The 17,312-nt window shown below is 34.8% G+C and overlaps 1 protein-coding gene across 1 annotated transcript in view; it reads left to right on the forward strand.

Annotated features, from left to right (window-relative positions):
- Nucleotides 1-17,312, forward strand: part of BRIP1 (BRCA1 interacting DNA helicase 1) — a 172,320-nt gene that overhangs the window by 135,722 nt on the left and 19,286 nt on the right. The window contains 1 exon segment of the mRNA XM_019636606.1: nt 15,829-15,937. Coding sequence (XP_019492151.1) covers nt 15,829-15,937 — 109 coding nt within the window.

Consider the following 17,312-nt stretch of genomic DNA (forward strand, 5'->3'; position numbering starts at 1 on the left):
GGCTTATTTCCCATCAGTGGCTCTTGGGTGCTTGGGTTTGAACTTGCACGTCCCTGCTTTGCCATTTACCATTTGTCCATATGCTTTTCATGTTTATGTACTGGAGTTTGAGGTTACAGATATCTCTTAGTTTAATTGAAGATGGTGACTGTTTTTCTCTTTCTCATTTGTCTTTTAATTGAGGGCAGTTTTTAAGAGGCCAGGAAAGAAGAAATGTCTGTTTTTTGGTTTTTGCCTTCCTGAAACCACAGCCCTTCATTACTTCTTGAGTATGAGACTGTAGTGTTACGATCCCATACCCTTTATTGCCACATTCACACATGCACACTTGAGAAGCTCTGAATCAAACATTCCTCACAATAATACTGTAAAGGTAGAAAGTAATACTTTTTTTTTAAATCACACATGTATTTATGTTTGAAAGTTAAGTTTGAATGTATTTATAAAAATCTATGGCAAAGTATCATAATTTATTTTTTGGGCTGTGGAGGTGATAAGCAGGGTTTTAAGGTTTTAAATATATTTTCAGTATTGTCTAGTACTCAAAGTAATCTTTTTTTCCATGCACACTTTCTCTTGCTCATGTTCATTTTTAAACATTACAGTATTTAATCATGTAAATCTGAGCTTCCCCTCACTGGGATTAGCTTCTGCTTCCCATGCCCGCCATTGTTACCGAACTTTTATGTAACCCCCCTCAAGACCACAGTTCCTGGCATTGCATCTTCTAGCATCCACAAGCCTCTTCTGTGAGACATCTTGCCATCCTTCAGGGTTATATAGGAGGAGGTACAGGTCTCTGTCACTTGCTAAATGCAACACTACTCATTCTCCTTAACAAAGCCTCTTAATATCAGCTCATTTCTTTAAAGAGCCTACAGTTCTATTTACAGTGTCACATTACTTTGTTACGTGAGATAATATTTCATTATATTGGCTGTTATTGCTAGAAGTGTTTTTTCATAGTTATGTGGCTCTCATATGTTCAAGTCTCACGACTTTAACAAAGGAAGCTCTAGATTGTAAGATATATGAATGAATAATATTTAGACTAATAGAGGACCAATCATGCACTCATTCTGCAGATTACACCACTAACATTTTATATAGCTCTACTTCAAATACAGCTCATAGGTTGCAAAGTGATAAAAAAAATATGAAGGATATTAAAGAGTGCTAATGTTAGTTATAATTTCTCAGAAAAATTAAGATCAATTACAGAAGTCATTTAGAAAAAGGTATCAAAAACTGAACACTGTTCTTGATGTGTTCTGCCAATGTACATATTTTCATTGATATCTGATGAAAAAGTAGCCGTTCCAGAAGCCAAAGAAACTTTTTTATAAGCCACCTAAAATAACGTGTCTATATATTGAGTAGTGTAGGTTAAGTACCTTCATAGAGAGTTGGTCCAAGTGTTAAAACCCTAATTTCAAGTGAACAGTCTAAGGTAGATGGCCAGCCACCATTGGCTAGATGGCCTACCTTGTCTCTGTCAGTCCACTGGCTTTTTTTATATGAATGCAGCAATATAATAGGACAAAATGCAAAGCACACCGAAAGTTACACTGGGTTTTAAAAATATGGGATAAGTAATGACTCTCCAGCCCACATACCTCTAATCTGTGATGTGATACTTTACTGTTTCATGCCCATTGTCATTTATTTCTTCATCCAACCCTATTAGTTACAGTTCGCAGGAATTATTTTCTTTCATTTACAGAGGAGGAAATGGAGAAAGGAAGCATTAAATTGGGGATACTGTGACTTGGACAAGGTCAAACATCTAATAAGCATCTGATCCTTGCCTCCAAGCCATGTGCTTTTTTTGTTTCACCTACTTCCTTTAAAATGGACTCACAGGGAAGAAATATGTGTGTGTGTGTGTGTGTGTGTGTGTGTGTGTGTGTGTGTGGCATTTTCTACAGTTGATAATGTAAGCATTTTCAGGTTGATCTGGGCAATATTTTATGTGGATAGCATAACTAAATTGCCACAAAGCCTATTACTCTCTAAAAAAGTTTTTTTTTAACTAGTGTTTTACAGAATAAGCATATTAAAGTTAAAGTTTCTTGCATGTCTTAAAGCATTGTCTTTTTTCCCTTTTAATAGAAAAATATTAATTTCTGCTTTTTTCCTGTGATTTTATCTTGACAAATTATTTTCATGATTTTAAAAACTAAGATCTAATGCTGTTTTTGCATTATTATAATCTAAAACATTCATTTAGAATTGTTTAAATGTTACTGAATTACCAATAAACTATTCTGGATGGTAGTTAAATTATTATAACCAGATGAGGTTGAATATGTTGAGAATAAGAGATGCCTGATTTAAGGGGAATATATTTTGTTCTTTTGTTTGAAATTTTGTGGCTATTTTCTTCAACAGACAATTTATGACACAAAGTTTAATACAGATTTCTCTGCAAAATGTATCTTATCTCATATGCTAAAAAGCCTTAAAGCATATGTGAGATAAGTTATATTATTACTACTATGTCTGTTACTTTCCTATGTCTTAATTCTTATTTCTTGGTAGATTACTATGGTCAATTCCTAACGTAACAAGGAAAGTACGTAACAATTGAAAACCATTTCTAATGTTCTTTTTTTTAAATCTAAAAGGGAGCCTGGCTTCTTAACTCTTGGCAGAAACCCATCTTTCCCCATTTAAAAATATATATATACTATAGTTGGTTAACTTGGTGTTTCAGAAATCTTGAAAATATGCCAGATGAAATAAAACCAGCTATATTCCTTTTATCTAGCTAAATTATTTCACATACAAGATCTTATGCTGAGTTTGGAACTCTAACCATTGGAATTTATATTGTGATACCCTGATAAAAGTGTTTACACTGTGATGATATGGAGCAGTAAATGCCTCTAATGCACAGTCTCTGTCTTCCAGATTTGGTTTGCTATAAATGTTTATGTTTTAGGCCCTGTATCTTGGCTAAAGATAAAACTATTCTTCTTGAGTGTTTGCTAGACAAATGTGCTTATTTTTCTGAGGCAAAGTTTTCTAAATATTTTTCATTAGTAAGTTTAGCTGATTGTTCTTAGTCTTATTTTGAGGCTTGAACTTTTGTGGTAAAGCTTACATACAAGAAAAAATATATATATTCTGCCTATGTTGATCGCTTTGAGGAAGGCATTTATTACTGAAACCATAATACATATTTGTATGAATTGGGATAAATTCCACCTTCTTTCATATGAGGCAGTAGTAAAGAGATGCATTTATAGTCTTACCTCATGTTTATCAGACCATTTATTTCTTCAGAAGCTACTTATAAAAGGCTGTTCTTGAACAGAGCTATTTAAGGGTTCGAATAAGTTGAAAAAATAATCTAATGTTCAAAATTGTGACTTAGATTTCTTGTTGACATATACAGTATAATCTTTTTGGTTATTTTATATATACTACTGCTATCAGTAGTGTACTACTTACACTGTCCCCAATAAAACCGAGTCATTGGAGGACTTCAGGAACTTACTGTTTGATCTCAAGTATATTATAATGTAATGGTAAAATCAGAATTCAAAACCATATAACTGCTGTCTGGATGTTATATGGGTATTTTTGCATAATTCTCTATGTACCACTTCAGTCTTGATTGTCTATCTTTGCTTTTCAGGATCCCATCTTATATCAGGTTAGTTTTAGTGCAGAAATATTTTCCATTTTCTAGAATCTACCATTTTGAGGGTGTTGTTCATTTTGTGTGAACTTTGAACTGCAGTTAGAAAAAAACCGTTTTATGAATTAATGCAACATCTGAAATAGCTTTATAGAAGTTAAACGGATTATTTAAATGAGTGAGCTAGTTGAGGGTTGGCAAATAGTTCAGATTGTTTTAAGCTACAGTAAGGGCCACACAAAACAAACTTTGGGCCTTCAGTTTGCAACCTCTGATAAAATAACTTACCATCTCTCTGCTGTTCATGTTCACACACTCCAAAATTATACATACACCAATCTATTGGGGATGGGCACCAAATCGTTTAAAACTCCTTCAAGAGTGTACAATTAAATTTAGCTGTCTATTTTGGGAAAGCCTTGTAAAATATATTTGAAAAGTAATGTTAACTGGTCTAAAAGATCATTTTTCCAAACCACACTTGAGCCCAGTTTATGGTGTTTACTTTTCTATCAAAACTTAGAAAAAAAACATTCACAGTTAACTTCCATAATATAAAATGCCGGTCTCATTGGGCATTAAAGAAGCATTGGTCAACAGGTATAATATTGTTAAACTGTATAGCAATTGTGAATGTGGACATGACCTCCCAAATAGATCAAAGACTAATCTCTTTGACAGTTACAAGATGGCAGAGCTTGCCATGGGCCTTTTGCTGCTGCACATTGAAACTATTTGTTTGGAAAGCATGCCTAAAGGATGAGAATGTGTTTATAAGGATGAGCAGGTAAAAGTAAAAGGTTGTCTTTTGACATTTCAACTAATCCCTTCCAGCATTTGGTTTACTTAACATTTAGGCTATTTGCTGGCAGGAGAAACTGGCTTTTTCACATATGCTTTATGTCATTTTAAATTGGGCATTGATTTTTTGTGCCCGATAATTCCTAAGTGTACAATGAAATAGATTCTGGTGTCATTAAAAAGAGGTGTACTGGCTTCCTACCTTTTCCAAACCCTTAGTTTTGTTTTCCCTAATTAAATATTTCTCCAGAGATAATTTTTTATTATTTTTTTAAAATCTGTTTCTTAAATACTAAAAAATATTTCAAAGTTAACCTTTATATATATATCTACTTTCAAAAGTTTATTTTTCTTCTCACCTAAAATAATTTTTGTAGATAAAATATTGGCAGTATTTTAAAAGCCATTTTGGATTATAAAGAATATTTGAAAATTTACAAGAAATGGAAATAATATAGTCATACATAAAAGTTAGTTCATTTTAATGAAAAATAAAAGACCAAGGAGAGATCATTTTGTTTATTTAATCTAATAGTTGCTACATTGTCTCTAAATATTTTATTTATAACTAATGCTTTCTAGAGGCAACAGTTGTCATAGACAGAGTGATCATTATAAAGTATTTGAATATAGTGTTGGAAATTTTGAAAACCCTTAAGCTATTATTTCTGACAAAGAATAAATGCCAGATTTTGGGGTAGGGTGGAATACTGTTGAGGAATATAGAGAAACTGCTTAGTTACATTTTCAGAGATATGTGGGAAATGTATATTTTTCTCAGTTGGATAGAATTTTTAAAGTATTTTTTCTTATAAAATATTTTTTAAATATTATTTACTATTTATATTACTTTTAAAAACAGTCTGTGATACTTAAAGGAAAGTTACTTTTCCTTATATTGTAGAAATTTAGAAATTTAATTTAGAAATTTGACAGGTTCTTGTGAGGGAATATGAAATAAAATTTCTTACCTACCAATTTGGAAGCTACTTCTCAGAAGTGTATTCATCTGTTTTCTCTCTTAAAGCATGTCTTTTGAGTAAAAAGCCTTAATAGTATTATAGAGACTGTATTGAGGAGACTTTGTTTTTACTTGAGTAGTTCCACAACTTCATAAGTTGTTCATTTATCTTCAAAGTCCAAAATTTTTCCCAGAAAATAACTTTTGTACCTTTAATTAGGCTCGTACTAAAAAAAATACTATTTGATGTACTTGTCAGGGAATACTACATAGGGGATCTTTAAAAGCTGACTAACTGAAAGGAGCAATTCCTACTGTTTCTCATTGGTTTAACTAGTTGCTAGGAATTGTAGTCAATTTCTATGATTTTACAATACTAGCAGTTTGGTATAGGTGAATAAATTGCTGTCATTGAATTTGAGAATCATTTTTTTTATTTTAATTTGATTTTTTTATTCATTCCATTTTCAAATATGAAAAGGAAGCCATAACAGAACTGACTTACCTAAGATTGCTCAGAGAAGCTATATAGTGTTTTGCCTATTGAGTTTCACTCTTAAGGGAGTAAGCTCTGGGGACAGACAGACCCAGATTAAAATCCAGATCTTCGCCTTACAGGCTGGGTGACGTTCAACATGCTACTTAATCTTTTAAACCTTTTTCTAATCTGTAAAACGCAGTAATAATACCTACCTCTTAAGACTTTTGTGAGGATTTAATGAGATAATAATATGTAGTAAGCACTACACTGTGCATGGAGCATTATAGGAGCTCAATAAATATTATTATCACTCATTATTAATAAGATTTTTGGTTCCCAACATTGCCAGTTTTGACTTTCTGTTTACCTAGCTCATTGTCAATTTCTGTTCTTGGTTTATAAATTATTTCTTTAACATGGATTAACCCAAATTATCTTCTTCCTTAGGCTTCTCTTCTTGTTTTCTCTTGGTGAATTACTGGATTGCTTCTCTCAGTGACTGGAAACTTTGGAGTCATTTTTCAACTTTTATAAGCCCTCATTATAAGCCCCCTTATAAGATTAATAAGCCCCCAATCTACTTTGTCACTTAAGCTCTTAAGCTCCACAATGTGTTACAAACTGGGCCTCTTTTTCATTCCCTTTGTTTTTCCATGCAAGGCTCTCATTACTCTTGCACCAAATTCATAGCATGTCTTCATTCTTTAGCTCCTCTTACTTCTATCTATTGTAATCAAAGTTAACATTTATATTTACTTGATGGTCATTTGTATTCATATTTTTTCCTGTTCTTTGTAAGTTATTGCTAGGCAGAAAATATTTTGAAGTTATTTTTGTATTTCTAGTGCCAATCGCAGATGCCTTGCACACAGCCAAAACTGTAAATGTGGAACTGAATTTGAAAGTTTCTTTAAGCTACCCCAAATTTCTTCTTCCCATTTTATAAATTTTTCTACCTTAAGTATTATATTTTTAATATTTCTACAGCATTCTTTTTAATTTAGTTTCCTTTTTTAAAGCTCTATTGAGGCATGCTTGACTCTAACATTCTTGAGAGCTACTTAAAATATAACTCCTTTTTTTCATTCAATTAGTGTATGAAAAATTAAAATCATAATACTTAATTTCTTTTCACTTAGAACTTGCATTTTACTTTTTACAGGAAATAACCCATTAACTTATAGATTTGAATAGGTCAGACTGAATTGGGTATACCATACGCTGTGACCTTGTATAAAAGTAGTTCACTCTTGGGACTATGTAATTTTATGAAGACCAGATGAAGGCTGGGTATGTAAGTACCCTTTGTGTGACACTGCTTTATATAGGAATGTAAATTTATGCCTATATTCTGAGTGTCTTCGATAAGGAATATGATTATAATATCAAATTCAGTGACTAAATAGCAGAATTTATTATTTCTTTTCCAGCAAAGAAATAGAAGTTTAATTTAACACAGTCTCTCTGTGTTAGTACCCAGATAGAAAATGGATGTACATTCAGTCACTCAGAAAAGTGAGAGATTCTTGATATTCTTTAATAGTGGAGCCTTTGAGGCACTAAATATCATATCAAATGCATTAGTACTGTTTCAACTCTGACTTTTAAATTTGTTTAGATCATTGCTGACTGCTTTTATATGCTTTGATTCTTTTATACCAGTGTCTTTGGCAAGTATGAAGTTATTTTGCTCTCATTGATGTGTTTCATTGCTTTTATTGATCTGTATTAAGATTTAATAGCTAATTCTTCTGCCTTCTCCAATCTGCTGTTAAGTCATCCAATGAATTTTTATTTCAGTTACTGTATTTTTAAGGTGTAGAATTTCCATTTGGGTCTTTTTTATAGTTTCCACTTCTCTGCTGAGATCTCCCAAAGTTCACTCATTAAACCATATGTTTTAAAGTTATTTAAATATATTTATAACAGCTGCTTTAAAATCTTTGCTAATTCCAATAACTCGGCCCTTTCTAGATTAGTTTCTATTAACTGTTAATTTTTTTCTATTAACTTTTTCTTTTGATCATGAATCACATTTTTCTAATATTTTTTTATTGTACAGTGGACATTATAGATGGTACATTAATAGCAATTCTGGATTCTGTTATTCTCTGAAGAAGATTGATTTTTATTTTTTTGTAGGCAGGTCAATCAGTAGCTGATCATCTTGAACCCGTATAGGCACAATTTAACAATTTGTTAGAGGAGATCTGGGAAAAGCTCAAAATACACAGTCTTTAAACTGTCTTCCCTGTGGTTCATGTCAGGGTTCGGTTTAAGTCTTTTGTGGGGGCTGGTTTATAATTGTCATTGCTCTAAATTGTGGTCCTTATTTCCAGCGTGATACATAGTTGTGTGTGTATGTGTTTTACTTAAAATACATATATATATTGGCTAAATCTCCATTTCAGAACATAAATTTATTTTCATTTAATAACTCAATATTTATCTCAGTAAATGTAGTATGTTTAATTGATCCATCTGATGGGAATTTAAATTGTTTCCTATTGTTCAATACAAACAAAAATGCAATAAATATCCTTGTACATATTATCTGTCCTTGTGGGAAAATATAAGCACATTTGGTAAATATTTTTCAGTATTCTACAAATAAAAACAATGAAATTGTTAAATTTGCATTTCCTGGTTTACTACTAAAGTTATGCATCTTTTCATGTGGGTTACTAGGCATTTATCATTTATCTTTAATGGCTTGTTTTCTCAGACATTACTCAGTTTTCTCTTTCGTGGCTCATATTTTGTTATTAATTATGTATGAGCTCATTGTATATTAGATAACAAAACTTTTTGTCCAGTTTTTAATTTCAATGTTATTTATCATAGTTTGGGACCATGAAAAAATTTTAATCAGGAGGTGAGCGGTCCAGCTTTCTAAGATCAGGATCAAGGCCAGTAGAAAGTTTACTACAGCATTATATATTTTTTTCCCCAGCTTTTTTGAGGTATAATTGACAAAAATTGTAGATATTTAAGGTATAAAATATGATTTGATATACTTATACATAGTAAAACAACTACAATCAGGTAGTAATTAACACATTCATCACTTAACATGGTTTCTCATTTTTTAGTGTGTGGTATCAACACTTAAGGTCTACTATCTTAACAAATTTTGTGTGTCTACAGTACATTGTTTTTATTGCTGTATATTTGATTTCCAGAACTTGTTCATCTTCTAACTGAAAGTTTGTACTCTTTGACCAACATCTCCCATTTCCTCCAACTTCCCTGCCATCTCCTGCTGCCAGCCACCATTCTACTCTCGGGTTCAATGAGTTTGACTTTTTTAGATTACACATATAAGTGAGATCATGGTTGTATTTTTCTCTGCGTCAGGCTTATTTCACTTAGCATAATGTTCTGCAGGTTCACCCATGCTAATATTCTACTATATATGTATATAAGAGGTGTGACAATTAAGTTCGCGAACTTGTTGCAACGATGTTCCTAACCCTTTTTTGATACCAGAGGGATTGATTATTCATTATGAATTTATACCAACTGGACAAACAGTTAACCAAGTTTACTATTTGGAAGTGCTGAAAATACTATTTGGAAGTGCTGAAAAGGCTGTGTGAAAAAGTTAAATCACCTGAACTTTTCTACACCAATTCATGGCTTTTGCATCACAACAATGCACCAGCTGACACAGCACTATCTGTTAGGGAGCTTTTAGCCAGTAAACAAATCACTGTATTGGAACACCCTCCCTACTCACCTGATCTGGCCCCCAGTGACTTCTTTCTTTACCCCAAGATAAAGAAAATATTGAAAGGAAGACATTTTGGTGATATTCAAGACATCAAGGGTAATACAATGGCAGCTCTGATGGCCATTCCAGAAAAAGAGTTCCAAAATTGCTTTGAAGGGTGGACTAGGTGCTGGTGTCGGTGCATAGCTTCCCAAGAGGAGTACTTCGAAGGTGACTGTAGTGATATTCAGCAATGAGGTATGTAGCACTTTTTCTAGGAATAGTTCGTGAACTTAATTTTTTAACCTCATATATTACATATTACATTTTCTTTATTCATTCGTTGATGGACACTTGGGTTGTTTCCATATCTTCACTATGTAAGTAATGCTCCAGTGAACATAGGGTTGCACACATCTCTTCAAGATAGTGATTTTATTCCTTTTGGATATATACCCAGAAGTGGGCTTGCTGGATTATATGGTAGTTCTATTTTTAATTCTTTGAAGAACCTCCATACTGTTTTCCATAATATCTCTACCAATTTACATTCCCACCAACAATGTACAAGAGTTCCCTTTACTCTAGACCCTCGGCAGCACTTGTTATCTGTTGTCTTTTTTATAATAGCCATCTAAACAGGTGTGAGGTGATATCTCATTATGGTTTTAATTTGCATTTCCCTGTTGATTAGTTACGTTAAACACCTTTTCTTATACCCATTAGCGATTTGTATGTCTTCTTCAGAGAAATGTCTGTTCAGGTCCTCTGCTGATTTTTTAAATTAAATTTATCTGGGTAACATTGGTTAATAAGATTATATAAGTTTCAAGTGTATAATTCTATAATATATCATCTGTATTTTGCATTGTGTGCTCAACACCCAAAGTTTAGTCTCCATCCATTACCATATATTTGACCCCATTTACCCTCTTCAACCTCCCCAAACCTCTTCCCCTCTGGTAATCACCATTCTGTTGTCTGTGTCAATGAGGTTTTGTTTGTTTTGTTTGTTCGTTTGTTGTTTTCTGTTTTATGTCCCACATATTAGTGAAATCATATGGTTCTTGTCATTATCCATCTGACTTATTTTACTTAGCATGATATTCTTAGGACCCATCCATGTTTTTGTTATTTCATCTTTTCTTATGGCTGAGTAATAGTGCATTGTATATATGTACCACATCTTCTTTATCCAATCATCCATTGAAGGACACTTCGGTTGTTTCCATGTCTTGGCTACCGTGACTAATGCTGCAGTGAACATAGAGATATACATGTCTTCACAAACAAATGTTTTCAATTTTGGAGGGTAGATACCACAAAGAGAGATTACTAGGTTGTACGGTAGCTCTATTAATTTTTTTAGGAACCTCCATACTGTTTTCCATAGTGGCTTACCAATATACATTCCCACCAGCAGTGTATGAGAGGGTTGCTTTTTCTCCACAGCCTCTCCAACACATATAAGATCATATTATCTGCAAACAGATAATTTTACTTCTTCTTTTCTTATTTGGTTGCCTTTTATTACTTTTTCTTTCTTTTTTTTTTTTAAAGATTTTATTGGGGACTTGGGGGAGGGGAACAGCGCTGGGGAATCGGGGGAAGGGAAACAGACAAGTTGCTGTCCTTTTTTTTGTTCTTCAGTCTAGTTGTGGAGGACGTTGCTTCACTGGCCCATGTTGGTATCATTGCGCATTTCCCGGATGAGGCAGATCTGTCGCCGGCCTCTGGACGGCCACTCACAGTGGCTTTTGGCAGCTCACACCGGCTGCCGGCCGCTCACGCTGGCTGCCAGCCACACACGGTAGCTTATGGCAGCCCGCTGCAGCCTACGTCGTTGCTGGCGACTCACAGCATCCCAGCTCCAGGTCGAGCTGTTGTTCACCATCTTAGCTGTAGAGGGCAGTGTCACTGGCCCTCATGTGGGATCCAAACCGGGGCCCTGCTGCTCAGAGCTGGCGTCCCAAGCCAGCTCTTAACCAATGTGCCACTCGGCTGGCCCCTTTTATTACTTTTTCTATTTTAATTGTTCTGGCTAGGACTTCCAGTACTTTGCTGAAGAGAAGTGGTGATATTGGGCACCTTTGTCTTATTCCTGATCTTAGAGGAAAGGCTTTCAGCTTCTCACCATCAACTATGATGTTATCTTTGGGCTTGTCTACATCACCTTTATTGTATTGAAAGACATTCCTTTCATACCTAATTTATTGAGCGTTTTTATTATAAAATGATGTTGAATTTGTCAAATGCTTTTTCTGCATCTGTTAAGATGAATATATGATTTTCATCCTTTATTCTGTTAATGTGTATTACATTTATTGATTCTTGGGTGCTGAACCAATCTTTCATTCCAGGGATAAATTCCACTTTATCACTGTGTATGATTCTTTTTTTTTTTTAACTTTATTGGGGAATAGTGTGTTCTTTCAGAACCCATCAGCTCCAAGTCAAGTCGTTTTTAATCTAATTATGGAGGGTGCAGCTCACTGGCTCATGTGGAAATCGAACCAGTGACCTTGGTGTTATGAGCCTGCGCTCTAACCACCGGAGCTAACCAGCCACCCTATCATTCTTTTAATGTGCTGTTTAATTTAGTTTGCTGGTATTTTGTTGAGGATTTTTGGAACTGTGTTTATCAGGGGTATTGGCCTGTAATTTTCTTTTGTAGTGTCCTTATATGAGGTGTGATAAAAAAAATATGGTGAATGTTTAAATATTTTAAAAAATTATTACAGTAAAAGACACATTGCCATTAATCCCCCTCAAAATACTCCCCCTCTCTTTGAACACACTTAATCCCATTGTTCTTGCCACTTTCTGAAGCAGTTTAGAAATCTTCTTTCATGAATGTCTTCAGTTGTGCTGTCATGGCTGCCTTGATGTCCTGAATCATTTTGACTTTGTGGAAGAGCCAGAAGTCACACAGTGCCAGATCCGGTGAATAAGGTGGATGTGTTCACACTGTAATATGTTTTGTTTTTGTTTTTGTTTTTTTTAGCTGAGCCATCCTGCTATCTTGTTGGCAGCTCAGTGGCAGCTCAACTCGGGCCGTGAATCAAACCGGGGACCCTGTTGCTCAGAGCTCGCACTCTTGAGCGAGCTCTTAACCAGCTGAGCCACTCGCCCGGCCACTTACACTGTAATATTTTTATTTGACAGAAATTGCCATATACCAGAAGTGATGGGTGACACGGAGCATTGTCATGATGGAGAATGATTTATGACACACTTTAAAACACACCTTCTCTCAACCATAGCTAACACCCGACTGCACCGAACAAGTTGCAACTGGACACACACTGTTAACTAAGGTTTTACACGCCGCTTCTGGTATTGAAGATCCCTGCCTTTCTGTTGGATGACATTCAGCAATAGCATTCACCGTATGTTTTTATCACAACGGAAAGGTTCCATGTCACATATTGCTTCTGGTACCGCAATTTCTGTCAAATAAAAACATGATGGTGTGTCCTCGTCCATTTTATTCACTGGATCTAGCACCGTGTGTCTTCTGGCTCTTCCACAAAGTCAAAATGACCATGAAAGGTAAATGTTTAGAATCGATTCAGGACATCAGGGCAGCCACATCAGCACAACTAAAGACACTCACAAAAGAGGACTTCCAGAACTGCTCAGAAAGTGACAAGAATGATGGGATAAGTGTGTTTGAAGTGAGGGAGAGTATTTTGAGGGGGATTAATGGCAATGTATCTTTTACTATAATAAATTTTTTTTTAATTTAAACATTAAGGGGGCCGGCCAAGTGGCTTGTCAATTAAGAGTTGGCTTGGGGTCCAACCAACTGGTGCGTTGGTTAAGAGCTGGCTTGGGACGCCAGCTCTGTGCAGCAGGGCCCTGGTTCGGATCCCACATGAGGGCCAGTGACACCGCCCTCTACAGCTAAGATGGTGAACAGCGGCTCAACCTGGAGCTGGGATGCCGTGAGTCACCGGCAACGGTGTAAGCTACAGCTCCTGCTGCAGTGGGCTGCCATAAGCTACCGTGTGTGGCCGGCAGCCAGCGTGAGTGGCCAGTAGCCGCCATGAGCGGCCGTCTAGAGGCCAGCGACTGATCTGCCTCGCCTGGGAAGAGCGCAATGATGATGCCAACTTGGGCCAGTGAAGCAACGTCCTCCACAGCTAGACTGAAGAACAAAAGGACAGCAACTTGTCTGTTCCCCTCCCCCAATTCCCCCAATAAAATCTTTAAAAAAAAAAAAAAGAGTTGGCTTGGGAGCATGAGCTCTGAGCAGCAGGGCCACCAGTTCGGATCCCACATGGGCCAGTGAGGCTGCGCCCTCTACAGCTAAGATGGTGAACAACAGCTCGACCTGGAGCTGGGCTGCCGTGAGTCGCCAGCGACAGCAGAGGTTGCAGTGGGGCTGCAATGGGGTTGCAGTGGGCCTGCAGTGGGCTGCCATAAACTACCATGAGTGGCGGGCAGCCAGCATGAGCTGCCAGCAGCCGCCTGAGCCATCGTGAGTGGCCGTCCAATGTCCAGCGACCGATCTGCCTCAGCCATGAAGAGCACAATGATCACAATACCAACATGGGCCAGTGAAGTGACATCCTTCACAACTAGACTGAAGAACAAAAGGACAGCAACATGTCTGTTCCCCTTCCCTGATTCCCCAACACTGTTCACTTCCCCCACTTTCCCAATAAACTCTTTAAAAAAAATTTTTTTTTCACCATATTTTTTTTATCTTACCTCGTACTCTAGTATGAGAGTAGTGCTGCCTTCTTAAAATGAGTTTGGAAGTGTTCCCTCTTCTTCAGTATTTCAGAAACATTTGAGAAGGATTGATGCTAATTCTTCCTTAAAAGCTTGGTAGAATTCACCAATGAAGCCATCTGGTCGTAGGCTTTTCTTTGTTGTGAGATTTGTAAAATATTACTTCTATCTCTTTACTTTTTTAGGTCTGTTCAGATCTTCTGTATCTTCACCAAATAGTCATTTGGTGTAAATGACAACTAAATGGCAACATTTAGTCAGTTGTATGTTACTAGGAGTTTATCCATTTCTAGGTTATTAATTATTTGGCATATAATTGTTCATAGTAGTCTCTTATGAGTCCTTTGTATTTCTGTTATGAGTTTTAATCTACTCTTTCATTTATAATTTTGAGTGTTTTTTTTTTACTTGGTTAGCAAAAATTTATGTTTTATCTTTTCAAAACACCAACTCTTAGTTTTTATTGATTTTTCCTCTGTTTTTTTCTAGTCTCTATTTCATTTGTTTCTGCTTTTATCATAATTGTGTCCTTCTGTTAACTTTGAGATAGTTTGCTCTTTTTCTAGTTTCTTAAGGTAGTTTTCTAGTTTCTTAGAGTGTTTATTTGAGATCTTTTTTTTTCACTGTCTTTTGATTTTTTTCTTCGACTCGTTGGTTGTTCAGGTGTGTGTTAGTTTCCACTTATTTATGAATATTCCAATTTTCTTCATGTTACTGATTTCTAATTTCATACTATTGTGGTTGAAAAATATAGTTCATATGGTTTTAATTTTCTTAAATTTCTTAATACTTGTTTTGTGGCCCAACCTATAATCTCCATGTGCACTTGAGAAGAATGTGGATTCTGTTGCTGTGGATTTAAGCCACATTGTAACAATAATTACATCAAAAGTGAATGGTCTAAACATTCCCAGTTAAAAAGCAGAGATTATCAGACTGCATAAATTTCAAAGAATGAACTACTGATGTACTTTTCAACATGAATGAATTCCAAAATCATTATGTTAAATGACAAAAGACAAACAATTACATATCGTGCGACTTTTACATGGAATTCTTGAAAAGGCAAAACAGGAAGCAGATCATTGGTAAACAGGGTCAGCAGTGAAGGAGATTAACTGAAAAGGGATAGGAGGGAAGTTTTTTGAATAATAAAAATATTCTACATTCTGATTGTGATTATATGACTACGTTTATTGAACATATCTCCATGTATAGTGAAAGCTTATGATTTTATATTATGCAAATTATTTTTCAGTGCAACTGATTGACATCACCACAAATCAAATTAATTATGAACATATAGGAATTCAGGGAATGTTAGGATGAATAGAAACGTTTTAAATGAACTGAAACAAATTTAGTACTGCGAAACAAAAATCTCTCTACCTTAATAAAATGATGTTTGAAATGTTAGAAGTTAATATAATTTTTTTTAATGAGCTTTAATTATCTAATGTATTTTTAATATATTTTTTAATAATTAGGTTAATCTAAAGCGACAATATAATGACCAGCATTCAGAATTGAGAGGTCTTTTACCTGGTCGTCAATGGTATGAAATTCAAGCATACAGGGCCTTAAACCAGGCCCTGGGTAGGTAAGTGGAGTGAAATTTAATGTAATGTTACTGTAATATCTGTGATCAGAGTTATATGTAGATCTAGTCTTGCTACTTTACTCCTTATAATAAATTTTTATTTCACTAGAACTCTGGGAACTGGTATATTTTCAATGATAGATGTCACAAGTGAAAGTTGAAAAGAATGGAATAAATGAAACTCAAAAAAAAAGTCAAAATTTGCTAAAGTTTCAAAGAAGATTTTTGATTTGTCAAACAAGTGTAGCATAAAGGTGTTCAGTTCAGTAAGTGTTTGTAGAAGCTTACCTTCAAACAATAAAATTTTTATCTATGACCATCAGAATTCAGATGATGATTTTATGGGTAAAAAACAAACCATTCAAGAGGGTTACAATAAACCATCCTTGTGATACTAAAGAATTAACACCAACTAACAATAAAATTTAATTCCAATACTCCTTTTTCTAAGGATTCTGGTTCATTAAGATTTGTACTTTGGAAGTAGTTTTTAAATCAATGTTTTATAATTTCATATCTTAGAATATGCTTAATTTATAAACACTATAATTATAATATGTTTAATCTAATTTAACATTTCATATGCTCTGTTTATGAAATTGTAGTTAGTTTAGCCATTTAACAATTTTCCCTGTGAGGCTGTAAGGCATTCCAATAACTCAAATAAAAGAACACAGGTTAAGAGTAAAATCATGAAAACATGACCATTTGACATATTTTCAGTTCAGTCAGAAGACCCACAGCTAACCATTATCTGACCAGCCAACTCAAAATTTAGATTTTCTCCTGTATTTTGTTCCTTCACATTAGTCCATTTACACATAAGCAGACCAGATTGCATTTGAGTTCAGATTTACATATAGCCAATGACATAGGACTGCAACAGTTGGATATAAGTCCCAGAACACATCATCCCCTTTCCTCCCCATCATTTGAGATTGCTATTCTGTAGGTGTTTCTCATCAAACTGAATAAGTCAGTTCTATGGTTAATCTGATATGGTTAAGCTGTTGCCTGCCCTTCTCCGCCTAGAAATTCCATTGGTACTTGTCATCAAGTTGCATCGAAAGTTGTTCTTGAAGCATTTCATCTGCTTACTTTGTCTCTCCCTGTTAATTGGCCTGTTTTGTTTTGTTTCATTTGAATTTTAATATTCAGCAAATAGTTTTTAGGGGAGCCTAAAAATTTTAAATATACATTTAAAATTATTGATTTAGTTACACTGAACTTAACTTCAGGAAACTATTCTTACCCAGTTAATTTTTTTTCCTTTTAATATACACAATGTCTTGAATTTCAAGAAGGCATTTGAAGAAAAAGTACAGTCATGTACTGCACAACGACATTTCAGTCAATGACGGACCACATATA

This window comes from Hipposideros armiger, unplaced genomic scaffold, assembly GCF_001890085.2.
Source record: "Hipposideros armiger isolate ML-2016 unplaced genomic scaffold, ASM189008v1 scaffold_29, whole genome shotgun sequence".
NCBI lineage: Eukaryota > Metazoa > Chordata > Mammalia > Chiroptera > Hipposideridae > Hipposideros > Hipposideros armiger.